The 18,487-nt window shown below is 40.2% G+C and overlaps 1 protein-coding gene across 1 annotated transcript in view; it reads left to right on the top strand.

Moving 5' to 3' along the window:
* Positions 1 to 42: 42 nt before the first annotated feature.
* LOC104338185 (mucin-5AC) overlaps positions 43 to 18,487 on the top strand; it is a gene marked incomplete at both ends in the record, with an annotated part of 38,435 nt that continues 19,990 nt past the window's right edge. The window contains 20 exons of the mRNA XM_075412617.1: positions 43 to 153; positions 729 to 798; positions 1,476 to 1,613; positions 1,698 to 1,862; positions 2,335 to 2,429; positions 3,222 to 3,348; positions 4,099 to 4,354; positions 6,894 to 6,946; positions 7,308 to 7,408; positions 8,252 to 8,403; positions 8,837 to 8,975; positions 9,063 to 9,176; positions 9,707 to 9,886; positions 11,116 to 11,355; positions 13,884 to 14,040; positions 14,328 to 14,456; positions 14,825 to 14,951; positions 15,657 to 15,700; positions 15,792 to 15,989; positions 17,303 to 18,270. Coding sequence (XP_075268732.1) covers positions 43 to 153; positions 729 to 798; positions 1,476 to 1,613; positions 1,698 to 1,862; positions 2,335 to 2,429; positions 3,222 to 3,348; positions 4,099 to 4,354; positions 6,894 to 6,946; positions 7,308 to 7,408; positions 8,252 to 8,403; positions 8,837 to 8,975; positions 9,063 to 9,176; positions 9,707 to 9,886; positions 11,116 to 11,355; positions 13,884 to 14,040; positions 14,328 to 14,456; positions 14,825 to 14,951; positions 15,657 to 15,700; positions 15,792 to 15,989; positions 17,303 to 18,270 — 3,564 coding nt within the window. The remainder of the gene's footprint in view (positions 154 to 728; positions 799 to 1,475; positions 1,614 to 1,697; positions 1,863 to 2,334; positions 2,430 to 3,221; positions 3,349 to 4,098; positions 4,355 to 6,893; positions 6,947 to 7,307; positions 7,409 to 8,251; positions 8,404 to 8,836; positions 8,976 to 9,062; positions 9,177 to 9,706; positions 9,887 to 11,115; positions 11,356 to 13,883; positions 14,041 to 14,327; positions 14,457 to 14,824; positions 14,952 to 15,656; positions 15,701 to 15,791; positions 15,990 to 17,302; positions 18,271 to 18,487) is intronic.

Below are 18,487 nucleotides of genomic sequence, written 5' to 3'. Positions count from 1 at the left end.
TAATTAGCCTTTCATGAAATAACTTTTGGATTTTTTTTTCAGCACTGTAAAGATGAAACATTCACCATCCTGGTAGAACTACGCAAATGTGGACTAACAGACACTGAGACATGCTTAAAGGCAGTGACCCTCAACGTGAAAAAAGGACAAACTGTAAGAATGCAAAATAAGCATGGGAAATGCCTATATAAAAATACGGGGAGCAAAGAAGCTAGGCCTTAATCAGTCAGGGAACTGCATTTCTCTCTCAAATGGTCAGCATATGTGATAAGTGTGTGTCACTTTAAGAAAGTGAAAATAAATTTATTTTATTATGAAAATCAGATCAGCCATAAATTTGGCTTTGTGGAAGTTCATGCAGAAAAACATTGTACCCACAAAGCAGAAAAAAAGCTGTTTTCTCTCCCAATTAGATGGAAAAAAACCTGAGCTTTTAGGTTAGAAACTACAAGGACAACAGTAAGGGATGTAATTCATCACAAAGACATGTTCAAAGAAACCAAGATCATGTAATTTCCTAAGGATTTGAGAAAGTGTCTTTAAAAGTAATTCTTTTATGGCAGGGAAATTAGTGAAGTGTACAAAGTGGAATGAGGAAGGAGGTGAAATCACAGAAAACTCCCCTTTTTATTTAATATTTTAAAATGAATATCACTGGAGTCATCCCCGTCATTACTCTTTGGACTGTAATTATCCTTCACACTGTTGTCTCTTGTTCCTCTTATCAGCTCATTGAGGTCAAACCTGATGGTGGTGTGTTTGTGAACTCCATCTACACCCAGCTGCCCATCTCAGCAGGTATTTTTTTCGGTAACAGCCTATGAGCAATAAGATCAGATCTTCAACTCCAATCAGCTTATTTTCTTAAACTATGGCAGATGAAAGGACTGTGAGTTGTTCAGAACCTGCATGTTCACACCTCAGTTCTCTTTTGGATATTTCCTGAGTCACACAAGTGCTCTTATTTCACAAAGAAATGGGAGAAAGTACAAGCATAGGCAAGAGTTCAAACAGAAGCAAACAGCACTTACACTCAGACAGAAATTTGATTTTTGCTTTCTGTCTCAATAACTAATGATTCTATGCGATATCTCTGACCTCCAGATCTGCTTAGTTTCCCTCTCCAGTGGAGTGAGGGCTCCAATGTATGCTGTACAAGCCTAGAAACAAAAAGAGAAGTATTCTTTTTAATGCTCAGTGCCAGACAGTTTTTGCTTCTCATTCTCTTGGAAGGAGTAACCTCCAGCTGCTTAATGTTGAGACAGAAAATAAAGGTAACAACTTTGTAGGTACAAGCAAATTCTGAACTGTAAATTTTGATTTCTATTTCTGATTCATTTTCATAGAGATTGGCTTTATTTCACCTCAGAATTTGCAACAATTATGATAGAAATTCAAGAAGAACAGTATAAGTATACACTGTTTTCAGCATTTGACCTCATTCAGAAAGTGATCGTTCTGTTTTGCATCTGTAGCTGATGTCACCATGTTCAGACCTTCATCATTCTTCATCATGATGCAGACAAATTTTGGTGTCCACCTTGAAATCCAGTTCACACCCATCATGCAAGTGTTTGTGCGACTGGATCCTGTTTTCAAAGATCAGACCTGTGGTAGGTGAATGAAATATAAAAACATCTTGCTTAATGTCTTTTGTCTAGTACGAGCAGTACAAACTTTTCACTGCTTTTCAACAGGTCTCTGTGGAAATTTCAATGACATCCAAACTGATGACTTCAAGGCCATAAGTGGAGTAATTGAAGGAACAGCAACAGCATTTGCTAATACGTGGAGAACTCAGGCTTCATGCCCTAATATTCAGCGCAGTTTTGAGAACCCTTGCGCACTCAGCATCGACAATGGTGCGTGCTTGTTAGAATGTTTTCTAGGTATTTTTTCCTCATCTCTGAGGAAAACACATTCGTTGGAAAGCAAACATAAGAGAATAAAGACTTACACACTTGGTAAAAACATATATCTGAAATCAGAAACAAATATCCAAAATGAAAGCACTAGGGATAAGTAACAAAATAAAGGAGGAGTCACAGAAACATAACCGAAGGAAACTGTACTGTCATTGAAAACAGAGAGGATGTCTAAGCTTACAACTTGGTGTCAGAGGAGTGGATTGCAGGAGTATCTTCGGAAATGTTTTACTCATCCCCTTCAGTGAGTCATCTTCACCTTAGCGTAGAAGCTGAGTGAAAAACATACAGGAGAAGGAGAGATTTGATGTAATTCCAGAATTGGCTTCATAAAGCCAAGGCAGTGTGTTTTTGTGACTAAGGAAATACAAAGAGTAATGTGCATTTGTATTGTTTGTTCTCTTCACAGAAAAATATGCTCAGCATTGGTGTGGACTATTAACTGACAGCAAAGGACCTTTTGCTGATTGTCACTATGCAGTGAATCCCTCTGTTTACCACACGGTATTTTGTTAGACTGTTTTTCTCTTTAGAAACAATAGAAACAGGATCATTACAACTAGCTACCAGAAAATCAGACATGTCTCTTGTCTTACGCAGTGGCTGTATTTTCATTTCTGTATTGCAGCACTTGCTTCTTTCAACATCTATTTCTGTCTGTCTGGTAACATTACCTTATTTCAATTGCCAGTCTTGGCTTCAGGATCCTGAGCTGCTTGCAAATGAAAAGGCAGCTATTTACTCCTGGATAGATATGTACGTATGGTAGGAAGTGTATGTAATTGCGTGACAGATGCTTGCTTGAATATCAGTGAATTGTTGTCTCATCAGCCTCATACCTCATTAATACTTGGCACAGAAAGCCCATCAGCTAATTACCATCATTCTGCTATCAGTGTGTTGCCAATCTTTCTTTTCACTATGAATCATCCAGGTACGGACACTGGTGAAATCATGTGTCTAGACTGCATACTGTGAATAGAGATTTGTATGCCATTGTGCAGCATATTCATAAATATGGGTGAGAGGAACAAGAAGCTGTTAAATGTATAACAGTCCTTAAGACCACTATTTCCCAATAATAACTGCAGACGTTGACTGGATTTCCATTACCATCATTCTCCCCTGCCAGGAAACTTAGACAAAAGACTGGAAAGTGATAAAGCTATGCTAGTCTTGTCTATAAGTAAGCATAGCTGAAGAAGGATTAGTGCATACAACAAGAAGGATAACATTAATTTTTTCAGATTGACAATATTACCAGTGCTGAGACTTTATTTTTCTCTGCATTCTTAGAACTGCATGTTTGACACATGTAACTGTGAAAATAGCGAGGACTGTCTGTGTGCAGCCCTGTCGTCCTATGTGAGAGCTTGTGCTGCAAAAGGAATCCAGCTGCATGGATGGAGGACTGATGTCTGCTGTAAGTACTCTTTATCCCATTTCCTAAGAACACACATCAATAAAAATTGCTGATCAGAGATTATTTTATACTGCTTTCTGGGCAAATATAGTAAGTGTTAAGGAAGGGATTTTGTTACGTGTACTGCTGGAAGTAATTCTTTACTGTTTCCCTAGAATCAATCCATTGCTAGCAAGAGTGAATGTGAATAGATGGGGGATACAGCTTGCTTAGGAAAGAGACTGCTGTTATGGAAGTGCCTCCACCTGTTTCTGTGCAACTTTGAATTCCACTATAGCTTTATGTATCACAAGTTATTGTAGAGAAAACGGGATGTATTAGAATAACAGTACTAGTAATACTAACCAGAAGACTTGCAAATGAAAGGTCTCTGAAGCTGCATGCTGGGTTCCACTGATCCAGTAGGTCTCTTTTCAGCATACCAGGAGACATTCAAGGAGACAGTTTGTCTAATACTTCAAAAGGTTTAGAAGTCTAGGAAACAAATGCCAGTGTCAAATGGAGGTTTCTTTCTGAAATTTCATTTGAAAAAGTATTTTCTTCTTTGCATACATCATTCATTCCACATGTACAGTAGCTTTTCAGGTCTAACTCTGGAAGTACTCAGGCATACATTTACGTGAAAGATGCAACATAGGCAGAGGTACACAATATCATTTACATGTTATTTCTGCTGCCTATGGTTTCTTTTTTTCCCACTAGAAATTACCATCTGGAACTAACAACCCTATTCTGTTTTCCTCTCTCAAGCAAAATACACCACCTCATGTCCCAAATCCCTAAACTACAGCTATACCATCTCTTCCTGTCAACCGACTTGCCGGTCCCTGAGTGAGCCTGATGTCACATGCAGCATTAAGTTTGTTCCAGTTGATGGCTGCACCTGCGTAAATGGAACCTACATGGATGAGACTGGGAAATGTGTGCCTGCTAATGAATGCCCCTGCTACTACAGAGGATCTCCCATACCATTTGGAGAAGTTGTCCATGAAAATAGGCTTGTATGGTAAGTGAATCTTCAGCAAAATACTTAAGAAATAGTATATATATTTTCATATTCAAATCTGCTATATTTAAAATGGTGTCACCCTGCCTTGCCTGAATTTAAATACAATGCTTTCTCATTTTTTTCAGCTTTGTTTTCAACTTTTAAGAGTGGTACATGTTTCCTTGAGCTGGAAGACAGGGATGGGGAGCAGAACGAGGCCCCTATAATCCGAGGGGAAACAGTTAATTACCTACTATACCACTTAGACATACACAAGTCTGTGGGGCCAGATGTGATCCACTGAGGGCGCTGGCAGAAGTGCTCACTAAGCCACTTTCAATCATTTAGCATCTGTCCTGGCTAACAGGGGAGGTACCAGTTGACTGGAGGTTAGCAAATGTAACACCCATCTACAAGAAGGGATTCGAGGAAGATCCTAGGAACTGCAGGCCTGTCAGTCTGACCTTGGTCCTGGGGAAGGTTATGAAGCAGATCATCGTGAGTGCCATCACACAGCACGTACAGGACAACCAGGTGATCAGGCCCAGTCAACATGGATTTATGAAAGGCAGGTCTTGCTTGACTAAGCTGATCTTCTATGACCAGGTGACCCACTTAGTGGATGAGAGAAAGGCTGTGGATGTTGTTTATCAGGACTTTAGTAAAGCCTTTGACACCATTCCCCACAGCACCCTCCTGGAGAAACTCGCTGCTCATGGCTAGAATTGCGCTTACTCTTCGCTGGGTAAAAAACTGTCTGGACGGCTGGTCCAAAGAGTTGTGGCATTAATGGAGCTAATTCCATATGGCAGCTGGTCACAAGTGGGGGTCAGTATTGGGGCCAGTTGTGTTTAATACCTTTATCAATTGTCTGGACAAGGGGACTGAGTGCTTCCTCAGTAAGTTTGCTGATGACACCAAGTTGGGTGGGAGTGTCGATCTGCTTGAGGAGAGATAGGCTCTACAGAAGGATCTGGATGGGCTGGATTGATGGGCCAAGGTCAATTGTATGACGTTCAACAAGGCCAAGTGCCAGGTCCTGCACTTGGGTCACAACAACCCCATGCAACGCTACAGGCTTGGAGAAGAGTGGCTGGAAAGCTGTCATGTGGAAAAGGACCTTGGGGTGTTGGTCGACAGTTGGCTGAATATGAGCTGAACTGTGTTCAATTTTGGGCCCCTCATTACAAGAACGACATTGAGGTGCTGGAGCACATCCAAAGAAGAGCAATGAAGCTGGAGAAGCGTTTAGAGAACAATTCTTGTGAGGAGCATCTGAGGGAACTGGGGTTGTTTAGTCTGGATAAAAGGAGGCTCAGGGGAGACCTTATTGCTCTCTACAACTACCTGTAAGCAGGTTGTAGCAAGGTGGGCGTCAATCTCTTCTCCCAGATAACACAGAATCGTAGAATCATAGAATCATAGAAAGCTTTGGGTTGGAAAGATCCTTTAGGGGTCATCTAGCCCAAGCCCCCTGCAGTGAGCAGGGACATCTTCAACTAGACCAGGCTGCTCAGAGCCCCGTCGAACCTAGCCTTGAATATTTCCAGGAATGGGGCTGCCACTACTGGTCTGGGCAACCTTCCAGTGTTTCACCACACTCACTGTAAAAAATTTCTTCCTTATATCTAGTCTGAACCTACCCTCCCTTAGTTTAAAGCCATTGCTCCTTGTCCTATCACAACAGGCTTTTCTAACAAGATTTTCCACATCTTTCCTATAGGCCCCCTTCATATACTGAAAGGCTGCTATGAGGTGTCCCCACAGTCTTCTCTTCTCCAGGCTGAACAACCCCAAATCTCTCAGCCTTTCCTTGTAGGAGAGGTGCTCCAGCCCTCAGATCGTTGCCCTCCTCTGGACCTGCTCCAGCAGCTCTATTCTGTGATAGAACAAGGGCAAGTGGCTTCAAGTTGCACCAGGGGAGGTTTAGATAAAATTTCAGGAAAAATTTCTTCACTGAAGGGGTTATCAAGCACTGGAACAGGCTGCCGGGGAAGTGGTTGATTCACCATCCCTGGAGGTATTTAAAAGACACGTAGATGTGGTGCTTAGGGACATGATTTGTTGGTGAAACACGTAGATGTGGTGCTTAGGGACATGATTTATTGGTGAATTTGGCAGTCCATTTACGGTTGGACTCAATGATCTTAAGGGTCTTTTCTGATCTACATGATTCTGTGATTCTATGATATTTCCAGATTGATAGAGCAATTGTATTCAGGTACATTTTCTATTTACTTACATGATTTTTCCAGCATAAAATTATGACAATCCTAGCAAGGGGAGATCTTATGAAAAAGTAGTTAACAAGTAGGGACATATACTCATTTCAACCTATGATTTTTCCTGTTAAGCAATAATGGATATTGTATGAAAGCAGCACTGGTAGTGGTACTGAGGGAAATTCTTTCCTGAGATTGCAAAACAGCATTCTTTCCTGAGACTGCAAAACAGCATTGTGGCTTCAAAAATTCTGGAACTTGACAAGAGAGAAGGAGCTCTCAGACTCCATACATGGTTTGAGAGGAAAAAAAATATGGTTTTCCCTCTATTACAGCACTTGCATCCAGGGAAGTTTGAATTGCATTGGAGTACCCAATCCAACTCCAGGTAAAAAAAAACCTTCGACTTAATCCTTTTCTCTGTGCCAGATTTTGGACATAAATATTTTCTTAGTGGATCTTTAATAACAGAAATATTTCTCATTTAGTTATAGTGCAACTGTTAACATAAAAGACAGGAGTGAACCTAGATTAATGCTAAGACCTCTTTTTCATAGCGTTTCTTTTCTGAAGCAGTGGAGGGGGGGGTTCTGGGAATTGAGCGGTCTGACGTGAATCTATTTAGCAGACTGAATAGGGACAGCAATCCCTACTAACTGGAATATACAATTTCCAAAGAATTTCTAGATGGCTTTAATGGCTACAGCTGTGGGATAAACCCTGTGCTCTCACTTCTTTCTTTCCTCTAGTCTGTGAATCTCCCATGGTCTACTTCAACTGTAGAAATATCACTGCAGGAACAACTGGAGCAGAATGTCAAAAAAGTTGCCAGACTTTGGATATGCAGTGTGTAAGTATGCCATGGCTGGATGAAGTGGTGCTTCCAGGTTTTGTCTGTGCTCTTAGTGCTAAATTAATTGATCTAGCTGATCTGCTTCAAATCTACAAAGCATATAATTTGTGCTTGTAGCAAAAGCCTAAAACTGTGTTTTGAAGCATGAACAATGGGACCCTTAGACCAAAATACAATAAAGTAACATCCAATTTAATCCATAAGATTAGCATCTACCTTTCTTCAGCTACTGCAGGTAACTGTAACTAGTAGTGAAAGTATCTAGGGATCTGCCACACATTTTACTTCTTAAGCAGAAAATTACTGGCTATTAACTGATGAGGAGAAATCATTGTTTCCCATACCATGATGCAATGGTGAACTTCTTGCACATCTAATTATATTACTCCACCTAAGTGCATGGTAGCCACATGCCATTTCATGAATAAATACCATATGAGATAAACAGATTTCAATGTAACTCAACCAAACTGAAAAATACATTATTTATTTTCTTTTTAAAGTTCCATTCAATCACAAATCACCCACTACAAAGTGTAAGGCTTCTTCAGCTAACACAGAGAAAGACTTAAGATTAATGTATTTTGAATTTCACAGATTCCAACAGTGTAATCAGGATTGGTATACATTAAACACTTATCTTGAACAGGTTTATATTCTATTGAATCAATGGCTAATAACTTCCTTTTTGTTCCATTGTCCCGTAAGTACTTTGCAGTCCTCTCCCATTTAAGCTGGACAGCAATAAGACCATATAAGATGTTTTATGAGAGTTTAATCTTCCTTTTCCTATTGTGATTATTTCATGCTGAAATTGTATCTTCCTCTTGACTTTTCCAGTATAGCACGCAATGCATATCTGGCTGCGTGTGCCCAGCTGGGCTTGTGTTAGATGAGAATGGTGGTTGTATCCCTGAAGAGGACTGTCCTTGTATTCACAATGAAGCCATGTATCAGCCCGGGGAAAAGATCAATGTTGACTGTAACACATGGTAAATATTTCCTCAGAAGTAGCACTCCAGTTCTATCACTTGCCTTTCCAAAGATCTTTAATAGTACAGCAGTGAGGAAAGATTTGGATTGCACATTTCATCAGCTGATGGATCTTTTAGGTTTGGATTAAACAGTACAAACAGGTTTCCGTCTGATGTAGGCAGATGGCCAAAGCATAGAGTGGGAGCAAATCTTTGGGACTACAGTGTTCATGAAGTATTATCCTATTTTGCAGTTAATGCATTCAGAGTAGCAGAATAGAACTTTGCTTTAATTCTTCATATGAAAAATATAAAAGATTATTTTAACTCCAGAATCAATACAACATTAACCAGGGAAGAGTTGCCGCCAGACAAATACTGAGTTACTGGGATACATCTACACAAAACGATGAGTTGCTGTATTATTAAAATGTTTTCTTGTCATTTCTAGTGTATGCAAGAATAGGAAGTGGGAATGCACCGAAGATCAATGTCTGGGCACCTGTGCTGTTTATGGAGATGGTCATTATAATACCTTTGATGACAAAACGTTTAGCTTCAATGGAAACTGTGAATACACACTAATCCAGGTACAGATAATTAGCAACAGCAAATGAGACGTAACCTTGATTGTGTTCTCAAAAATAGTATATTTTTAAATGTTATTCTCTACCCAGGACCACTGCGGGAAGAGTGGCACGGCCAATGGGACCTTCAGGGTTATCACTGAAAATATTCCCTGTGGCAACACTGGGACAACTTGCTCAAAATCTATCAAAGTTTTCTTAGAGGTAAGAAGGTTTTGCACACAGACCATTTTTATTATGTATCTGTTTAGGGCTTAGGAGAAGACTTGATATACATTGCTTCAAGGAATTTGGAAAAATATTTTAAAGAGCAAATCAACATGTAAATTAAGCTTAAATCAGACTCAAGTGAAACATTTTGTAAAGCTTCCCAGCTTTCTATCTTCCATATCCCACCCTATCTTATACCACTCTTGGGCAAACTACAGATCTACAGAAAGACTGTCCTTAGCAGAAATTCAACCTATCATGTCAGAAGGTTATTTTATTCTGTGCATTGTGGTTCCTCCATGACTACCAAAACACTCTTTTTTGACCTATGCCTTTTAAAATACCTTTTTACAATAGTTCCAGGAACCTGAGATTTGAACTATATAGTTTTGATTTATCGTATTTGGATTATTTGTTTTCATTATATAAACTATTTGTAGTACTGTTAAGAGCAGGAAAACATGTTTAAGAGCAGAGCTGCAACTACTGAGTTAATTTTTAAACACCTTCTCCTCCTGTTTCAGAGCTATGAACTGATACTTGGTGAGGAGCATGTCAGTGTTGTGAAGAGAGGACAAAATGATGAGGTGCCATACACAGTCCGCTATATGGGTGTGTACTTGGTGATTGAGACCACAAGTGGACTGATCCTCATATGGGACAAGAAAACCAGCATCTTCATCAAGCTCAGCCCTGCTTTTAAGGTGCGAAACTAGCAGTTACATGGCCATTTACAGTCCAGATTTGGACTGGGTGTGAATTTTGTTGAGACCCTGTCAAGATCTGAAACAGGTGATGTCTCTAGCATTCCTGCAGGACATCCCAAGTTGCTTTCATTCCTCTGATCCCTCAGGAAGCCATGTCATCATCCTGCTTCTGCTCTGAGCTCTGAAGGCAGCTTTCAGTGCCCGTTTGTCCTGACAGACAGAACATTTGGCAAACAGCTTCTTTGGACTTGACTTTCTTAAAATTACCCACATAACCTTAGTAAAGGTCTTGATCTTGAAAGTAATCCATTATTCCAGCTCTGATTGACACACGAATCAAATTATCATGCTTCAAGAACAAGGAAGTGAAATATTATGAGTGAAAGCCTCTTATAAAATGCTACCATGTCTTTTTCAAGCATATATCTACACAGGCGATAAGGAAAATGTATTTGTGTTGTTGCACTTCTTCTTCTAGTTTATGACATAGAAGCACTAAAAACTGTAGTAAATGAGGAATTTGCTATCTTATTGTATACCACAGTGACATTTCAAATAGGTATACAAATTAATTGTAATTTAGAACCAGATATACAAATTTATTTCAGTATCATAGGTTGTTTTGCTGCCTCACCCACTGGCACTTTAAGAAAGTAGTAGTAATATGGAAAGTATGCACCTTAGATTCATAGAGCAAGCATAGCATCTATTGTAGCCTATCACTGTTTTAGAGATCCATAAATTTAGAGCAAGGGATATTTCTGGATGTACAAGGAAAATGTCATTTCTTTTTATAGCTGTAAGCAGTCACAACAGTAAAGACTCAATGAGTAGACTATGTGGCTGGACTGGTAGTATTTATGACACCTTTCTAAGGCTATTTTTTATGTGTACATCTTATTTTATATAACAAGGCTTAAATGAAAAGCTTAGTCAGCTAACTGTGAGTCCTCTTTTCCTTGTTAAAGACATACCTCAAAGACAGAAGGTTGCAATAACAAAGAAGGTTTTATTGTTCAGTTTTAAAAGAGGAAATGTCAGCCGCAGTGTCCTTCCAGCCTTAGTGGTCGTGTTCTGTTGCTGAAGAAACAAAGAATGAAGATGGTCAGGAATGTTAGAATAGAATGATACCATGATAAGACCTGAATTTCAAGTATTCTTTCAGTCTCAGGTGTTCTTTCAAGTTTTCTGACGTCCATTATTTTTTTATTTACTTCCTTTTGCAGGGCCAGATCTGTGGCCTCTGTGGAAATTATGATGGCAACGGCATCAATGACTTTACTACAAGGAGTCAGTCTGTGGTAGAAAATGTTCTAGAGTTTGGAAACAGCTGGAAAGTATCCTCTACGTGTCCTGATGCTAACAGCATAAAGGACCCATGTTCCACCAACCCTTATCGAAAGTCCTGGTCAGAGAAGAAGTGCAGCATCATCAACAGCAACATCTTTGCTGCCTGTCACTCTCAGGTATTACCAGGGCAGAGGTTTACTGTGTAAAGACTTAGGTCGGTGTGTTATTGAAGCTGCTATCCTCACACATTTAACATGCGTACCTTATTTAATAGCATGTTTCACTTTGAATTATGTCAGGAAAACTTCCATCTGAATCCCCTCCAATGGGACAGATTTATAGAATCATAGAATCATAGAAAGTTTTGGGTCGGAAGGGACCCCTAGAGGTCATCTAATCCAACCTCCCCGCAGCGAGCAGGGACACCGCTAACTAGATCAGGTTGCTCAGAGCCCTGTCCAACCTGGTCTTGAATGTTTCCAGGGATGGGGCCTCCACTACCTCTCTGGGCAACCCGTTCCAGTGTTTCACAACCCTCATTGTAAAGAATTTCTTCCTTATATCCAGCCTAAACCTACTCTGTTTTAGTTTAAAACCATTACCCCTCGTCCTGTCACTGTTGTCTCTACTAAAAAGATTGTCCCCATCTTTCCTATAGGCTCCCTTTAAGTACTGAAAGGCTGCAATCAGGTCTCCCCTTAGCCTTCTCTTCTCCAGGCTGAACAAGCCCAACTCTCTCAGCCTGTCCTCATAGGAGAGGTGCTCCAGCCCTCGGATCATTTTTGTAGCCCTCCTTTGGACCCGCTCCAACAGTTCCATGTCCTTCTTGTGCTGAGGGCTCCAGAGCTGAACGCAGTACTCCAGGTGAGGTCTCACCAGAGCAGAGTAGAGGGGCAGAATCACCTCTCTCGACCTGCTGGCCACCCTTCTTTTGATGCAGCCCAGGACACGGTTGGCCCTCTGGGCTGCCAGCGCACATTGCCGGCTCATGTCCAGCCTTTCGTCTATCAGTACCCCCAAGTCCCTCTCAGCAGAGCTGCTCTCGATCCTTTCATCCCCCAGCCTGTATTGATACTGGGGATTACCCCGACCGAGGTGTAGGACCTTGCACTTGGCCTTGTTGAACCTCATGAGGTTCACACAGGCCCACCTCTCCAGCTTGTCCAGGTTCCTCTGGATGGCATCCCGTCCTTCTGGTGTCTCAACCGTACCACTCAGCTTGGTGTCATCTGCAAACTTGCTGAGGGTACACTCGATGTCACTGTCCATGTCATTGATAAATATATTGAACAGCACTGGTCCCAGTACGGACCCCTGAGGGACTCCACTCGTCACTGGTCTCCATCCGGACACTGAGCCATTGACCACTACCCTTTGGCTGCGACCATCCAACCAATTCTTTATCCACCGAACGGTCCACCCATCAAATGCATGGCTCCCCAATTTAGAGAGAAGGATGTTGTGGGGGACCGTGTCAAAGGCTTTACAAAAATCCAGATAGATGACGTCCATTGGTTTTCCCTTGTCCACCCTTGTTGTTACACCATCATAGAAAGCCACTAGGTTGGTGAGGCAGGACTTGCCCTTGGTGAAGCCATGCTGGCTGTCTCGAATCACCTCCCTGGCCTCCATGTGCCTTAGCATAGCTTCTAGGAGGATCTGTTCCATGATCTTCCCAGGCACAGAGGTGAGGCTGACAGGTCGGTAGTTCCCAGGGTCTTCCTTTCTACCCTTTTTGAAAAGGGGCACGATGTTTCCCTTTTTCCAGTCAATGGGGACTTCCCCTGACTGCCATGACTTTTCAAATATCATGGAGAGTGGCTTGGCAACTACTTCAGCCAGTTCCCTCAGGACTCTGGGATGCATCTCATCAGGTCCCATGGACTTCTGTACGTTTAGGTTCTTCAGGAGGTCCCAAACCTGGTCTTCACTTACAGCTGGAGGGATTTTACCCTCCTGGTCTCCTTCATGCCATCCATCGACTTGGGAGGGGTGAGGAGAGAGGTTGCCAATGAAGACTGAGGCAAAAAAGTTGTTGAGTACCTCAGCTTTCTCCTCATCTGCTGTTACCAGTTTGCCGGTCTCGCTCATGAGTGGGGGTACGCTTTCTTTGACCATCTTTTTGCGGCTGACATACCTGTAGAGAAGCCCTTCTTGTTATTTTTCGCATCCCTATATAGTCCCTATCTGTAAGAAATAAAAGGACATTTAGTTCATAGAAAATCTTGACCTATTACAAATGAATAATAATTTTCTTTTAGTGTGACAACTAAAAATTCTCATATACCATGTACAGAACACAAGCTCAATGAAATAATAACATAGCAACAAACTATCAGCATAGCCTTTATCTGACACTAAGTACATACCAAACAATGCAGGTAACTTGTGCTCTTACCTCAGTTCTTTCCACTGGCAGAGACCTTCATTTTCAAGGGCAGTTGCCTAATGTTGCTTGGGAACATGAATCTAATCTTCTACTAGGACACAAGTCTGGGTGTCTAAGAATCTGTCAGTATGTGATTTGGATGTATCATCTGGCATCACCTCTGGTGTTTAACAGTGTATATAAAGAAAAGAAAAAGAAATTACTGATGTTGGCTTTTCTTCTGAGATATTACAATTTTAAGAAGATTACCATAGCAAAGCTAAGAAAGAATTTAGAAGGTAGGATGTACAGTATTACATTTCTTTTTCATAACAGGTTGAACCTGCAAAATATTACCAAGCATGTGTGACAGATGCTTGCGCATGTGACACTGGAGGAGACTGTGATTGCTTTTGTACAGCAGTAGCTGCCTATGCTCAAGCATGTAGTGAAGCTGGTGTCTGCATAGCCTGGAGAACACCATCAATCTGTCGTGAGTTTTATGTCATAAACACTTCTTCTGAGAGTGTGGTTAAATATACAGTGCTTGGCTGATGTCCTGTCCTTGAACACATACTGGGTATCTTAAGTATGTGCATTATAATCTCGCTGCGTAGACTTTTCACACTAAGCTGTTTAGACGGTCACACAATTTCACGTTCTCATTCACAGTTTTCAAGACTGTTCAAGCAGCATTGCAGGGATATGATAAACAGACCTGAGTCAAAAAAACTGCTTTTATTTTTTTCTGATCATGTCCAAATTTCTTTTTCTCCTTAGCACTGTTTTGTGATTACTATAATCAACAAGGGGAATGTGCGTGGCACTATAAGCCTTGTGGAGCCGCCTGTATGAAGACCTGTAGGAACCCAAGTGGAAAATGCCTCCATAACTTGCCGGGTTTAGAAGGTAAAAAGAGCTACAAGTACCTTTAAGTGGGTACATTTTATTATGTTTTTAATGGTCTTTAATGGAGTGTATTTCCCTCACCAGCTGCATTTGCACCATTCAATTCTCTTCAACATCATTGCATCCACATGAAAGGAGTCAAAGTATGGAAACTGGAGTTAAAAACTTCCCAAGGACTAAGTCCTTGTGGGCGGGATCTGCTGATGCTAGTACTCTGCATTACTTCCTAGAATTACTGGAAAAAAATAAGTAGTAAAAATAATGACTATTAAAAACAAGACCTGCGAACGCATTATGCACAAATAAAACTTTTGCTGGCTGTATCTCATTCTTTTTCTGCCTTCTATATGCACTTCTCCTTCCTTCAGGCTGCTACCCTAACTGCCCACCAGACAAGCCGTATTTTCATGAGGATCAGATGAAGTGCGTCAGTCTCTGCGACTGTTATGATAATGAAGATGGAAAGATATATAGACGGGATGAATGTAATTTATGGTAAGACTTAACATACCAGCCTAATCATGTACAAACAAAAACAATCAAAACAGCAGTGGGAAATTGCATGTTCCTGTTACATGACAGGACTAGTTTCTGCTGCCTGTGTAGAAGGATTGCCTTACTATCTGATGCCAGTTTTCTTACTACATTAGTAGAAAGAAGTTCTTACATAACTTTATGTTCTGTTGAATCTGTTCCTGATTATGTTGTAAATCCTCAGCATAAAGATACAACAGGAAAAGTATGTCCTTTATGACCAGGCTTTCTCTATTTTCCATTCCTGTGGCAGGAAAAATATTGTTCTAGGAGCACAGATATCTAATAGGGGTGTACTTCTACGGATTTTATTACATTCTTGTACTGCTTGTAGTATTTAGACTCTTTCCCTTATTAGCCTGCCTTTTAGTACAAAAACATTGCAGGTGCAAGGAAAGTGACAAGGAGGAAAGAAGAAAAGTGTTTTTTAAGACTTCTGTATGTAGCTTTACATAATATTTAGCTTAACTTCTGTTTATAAGTTTGGGTTTAATATAAAGAAAGATTTTGGAAAACAATGGCAAAAAACAAGCCAACATGAACTGGACACTCAAGGAACAAACACAAAGTGTCCTGTCTTTTGATGTTCGCATCTGGCAGAAAGATGACTAATAAAATTACCTCATAATCCAAAAATATATGGGGTTTTTATGTTTTTTATTTCAGTGAATGCACATCAGAAGGTTTACAGTGCAAGTTTGATGATAAAGGTAAGACAGCTAAGAAGAATTATTAAAAAAAAGAAATACTGGATATTATCATTTCACAGATGCTTGACAATGAATTTCTTCTGCATTATAGCATGCCACTGCATTTATGAAGGGAACAGCTATAAATACGGTGAACTCATCTACAATACCACAGATGGAACTGGATGGTGTTTCAGTGCAACATGCGACGTCAATGGAACAATAAACAGAAATATCTTTAAATGTGACGTATTAACAACAACAATACCATTTACATTTTCTACAAGTCAGCCCACAACTACTGATTCAGGTATGCATGAATACTCTTTCAAATTACAGAAAAATCTCAGAAAGGGACAGCAAATTGCCTGAAAGGGAGAGTTCTTTCATCAGTTAATGGCATATCATTTCACTTGAAACTGTCGACTTCTGCTGGAGCCACCAATCCATCTGGCAGCTTCAGTTGGCAAAGATAATGATAATCAAGGACGTAGAAGTGAGTACAGCATTTCTGACAAACTCAGTCTCCACTGTTTCACCATGGTTTTTCAAGGGGAAAAAAATAATAGAGCTTATTAATCATTGCACCCTGGAGAATCTCCTCATATCCTTGCAAACAAAACTTCGTGGTTCTAAACCAACTTCTGAAAACACAAAAGACAATTACTGCCATTTTAAAAATTATTTACTATATGGGTGCAAACTAAAGATAAGATATCTGCTTTGACAGAATGCTCAAATTATTTAAAACCTTTCTTTGGAACCTTTCCTAATTGTATTTAATAACCAAATCAACAGTTTCCTTCTACTGCTGAAGTACACTTCTACATTATTCCTGCAGTTAATTCATTATACTGAACATGTAATTGTGAGAAATTGCGAGAAATATTTCCACAAAATTATACAATGCTACAGCAAGAACTAAATATTCAACTCTAAGTCTTCTATTAAGTAAAATTCATATGAAGAAAGTGATATAAATTCCACATGGCTATCTTCATAATGCTAAGAGTATGCAAAGAAATCTTACTAAAATAAATAGAAAATACTTATTAGATTGTATATTTCATATATATTGTACGTGCGTATTCTATATTATAATGTATTATACATAAAATACATATCTGTTAAATATCTATTTTATCTTTTGTATTTATTAATATATTACATGTTATAATATTAAAATAAGTAGAAAAGTAATTAACCTGTAAAAATATTTTAAAGCCTGCATGGCTATGCAGTTAAGTTTAAGGACAGAGATAATAGTAAAGAGACTAAACCCTCCTCTTACTTATACCATAGCAATCGTGAGATCACATTATTCTAGATATTGACATTCCACACAAAGGATATCATATTAGCTACATTTAACTACAACTTTTAAATAAATCTCATATAAAGTACCACTAGAAAAAAGAATACAGGCATGAGATCAAAAGCCATCTTAGAAATGAAATTAAGACTGCCAAAACAAGTTCATTAAAATTAAAATACCATACTAACACATACAACATTAAAATCTATGGAACATGAATAGTTTTTTCCTGGCACTTTCTTTAATAAGAACAGACAAGACTTACATTTCCTCCTTTTTAATTACAGAAATGACAACCGCAACACCAGTGCCAACTGTATGTGTGAAGAGTGTGTGTGCATGGTCAGAATGGTATGACTGCACACAGCCTGAAAACAAAACGGACAGTGGAGATTATGAAACATTTGAAAATCTCAGAGATAAAGGATACAGTGTGTGCAAAAATGCAGATGGTGTTCAATGCAGAGCCAAAGAACACCCAGAAACTGAAATATCCAGTCTTAACCAAACGGTACAATGCAGTCAAAGCAGAGGATTAATATGCAATAACAAAGACCAACAATCTATGCTGTGCTATAATTATGAAATCAGAATATTATGCTGCAGCTACATACCATGTTCAAAGATACAAACTACAACACCAATCACCACAAAAGAATTCACAACAATTAGTACTGTAAAACCAACACAATTTACGTTACAGACGAAGACAAAAACAACTGTCAAAAAAGAAACTGTACCGCAAAAAACTGAAGTATCCACAACACCACCGAAAGATACAGAAAGCACCACACCACTGACTGCAACTTCAGCTACAGCAAAGACATCACAAATCTCAACAACAGGATACAAGACCACATCAGCTCTAGCACAAACAATCACAACAGCAACCCAAATTCCAACATCATCCACTACTGCCTACACCATCCTACCATCAACAACAAATACCATCGCTAGCACCACGGATATTCCCAGTACCACTACCCCACCAACAAAAGTCACAACCATCGTCACAACCACCAGCTGGGACAGCACCACCAAGACCACTGCCCCTCCAACACAAGGAAAAAACACCACAACCACACCCATGCCAACAGTGACCACCTCAGCGAGCACCACTGCCAGCACCTCCAGGACCACCGCAAGAAGAACCACAACCACCACAGCCACATCTCCTCCACCACATACCCGCAGTGTGGCAACACAACCTCCAACATCACCCACTACTGCCTCCACCATCCCACCATCAACAATGACAACCACCGCTGGCACCATGGTGATCTCCACTACCACTGCCCCGCCAACACAAGGCACGACAATTTTCATAAACACCAGCAGGACCAGCAACACAGAGACTTCTACCCCTCCAAGAGAAGACACAATCACCACAACCACACCCACACCAACAGTGCCCACCTCACCCACTAGCACTGCCAGCACCTCCAGGACCACTGCAGGAAGCACCACAGTGACCACTGTCACATATGCTCCAA

The sequence above is a fragment of the Opisthocomus hoazin genome, unplaced genomic scaffold (genome assembly GCF_030867145.1).
Source record: "Opisthocomus hoazin isolate bOpiHoa1 unplaced genomic scaffold, bOpiHoa1.hap1 HAP1_SCAFFOLD_264, whole genome shotgun sequence".
NCBI classification, from domain to species: Eukaryota; Metazoa; Chordata; class Aves; order Opisthocomiformes; family Opisthocomidae; genus Opisthocomus; species Opisthocomus hoazin.
This window is presented reverse-complemented; position numbering and strand designations above follow the sequence as displayed.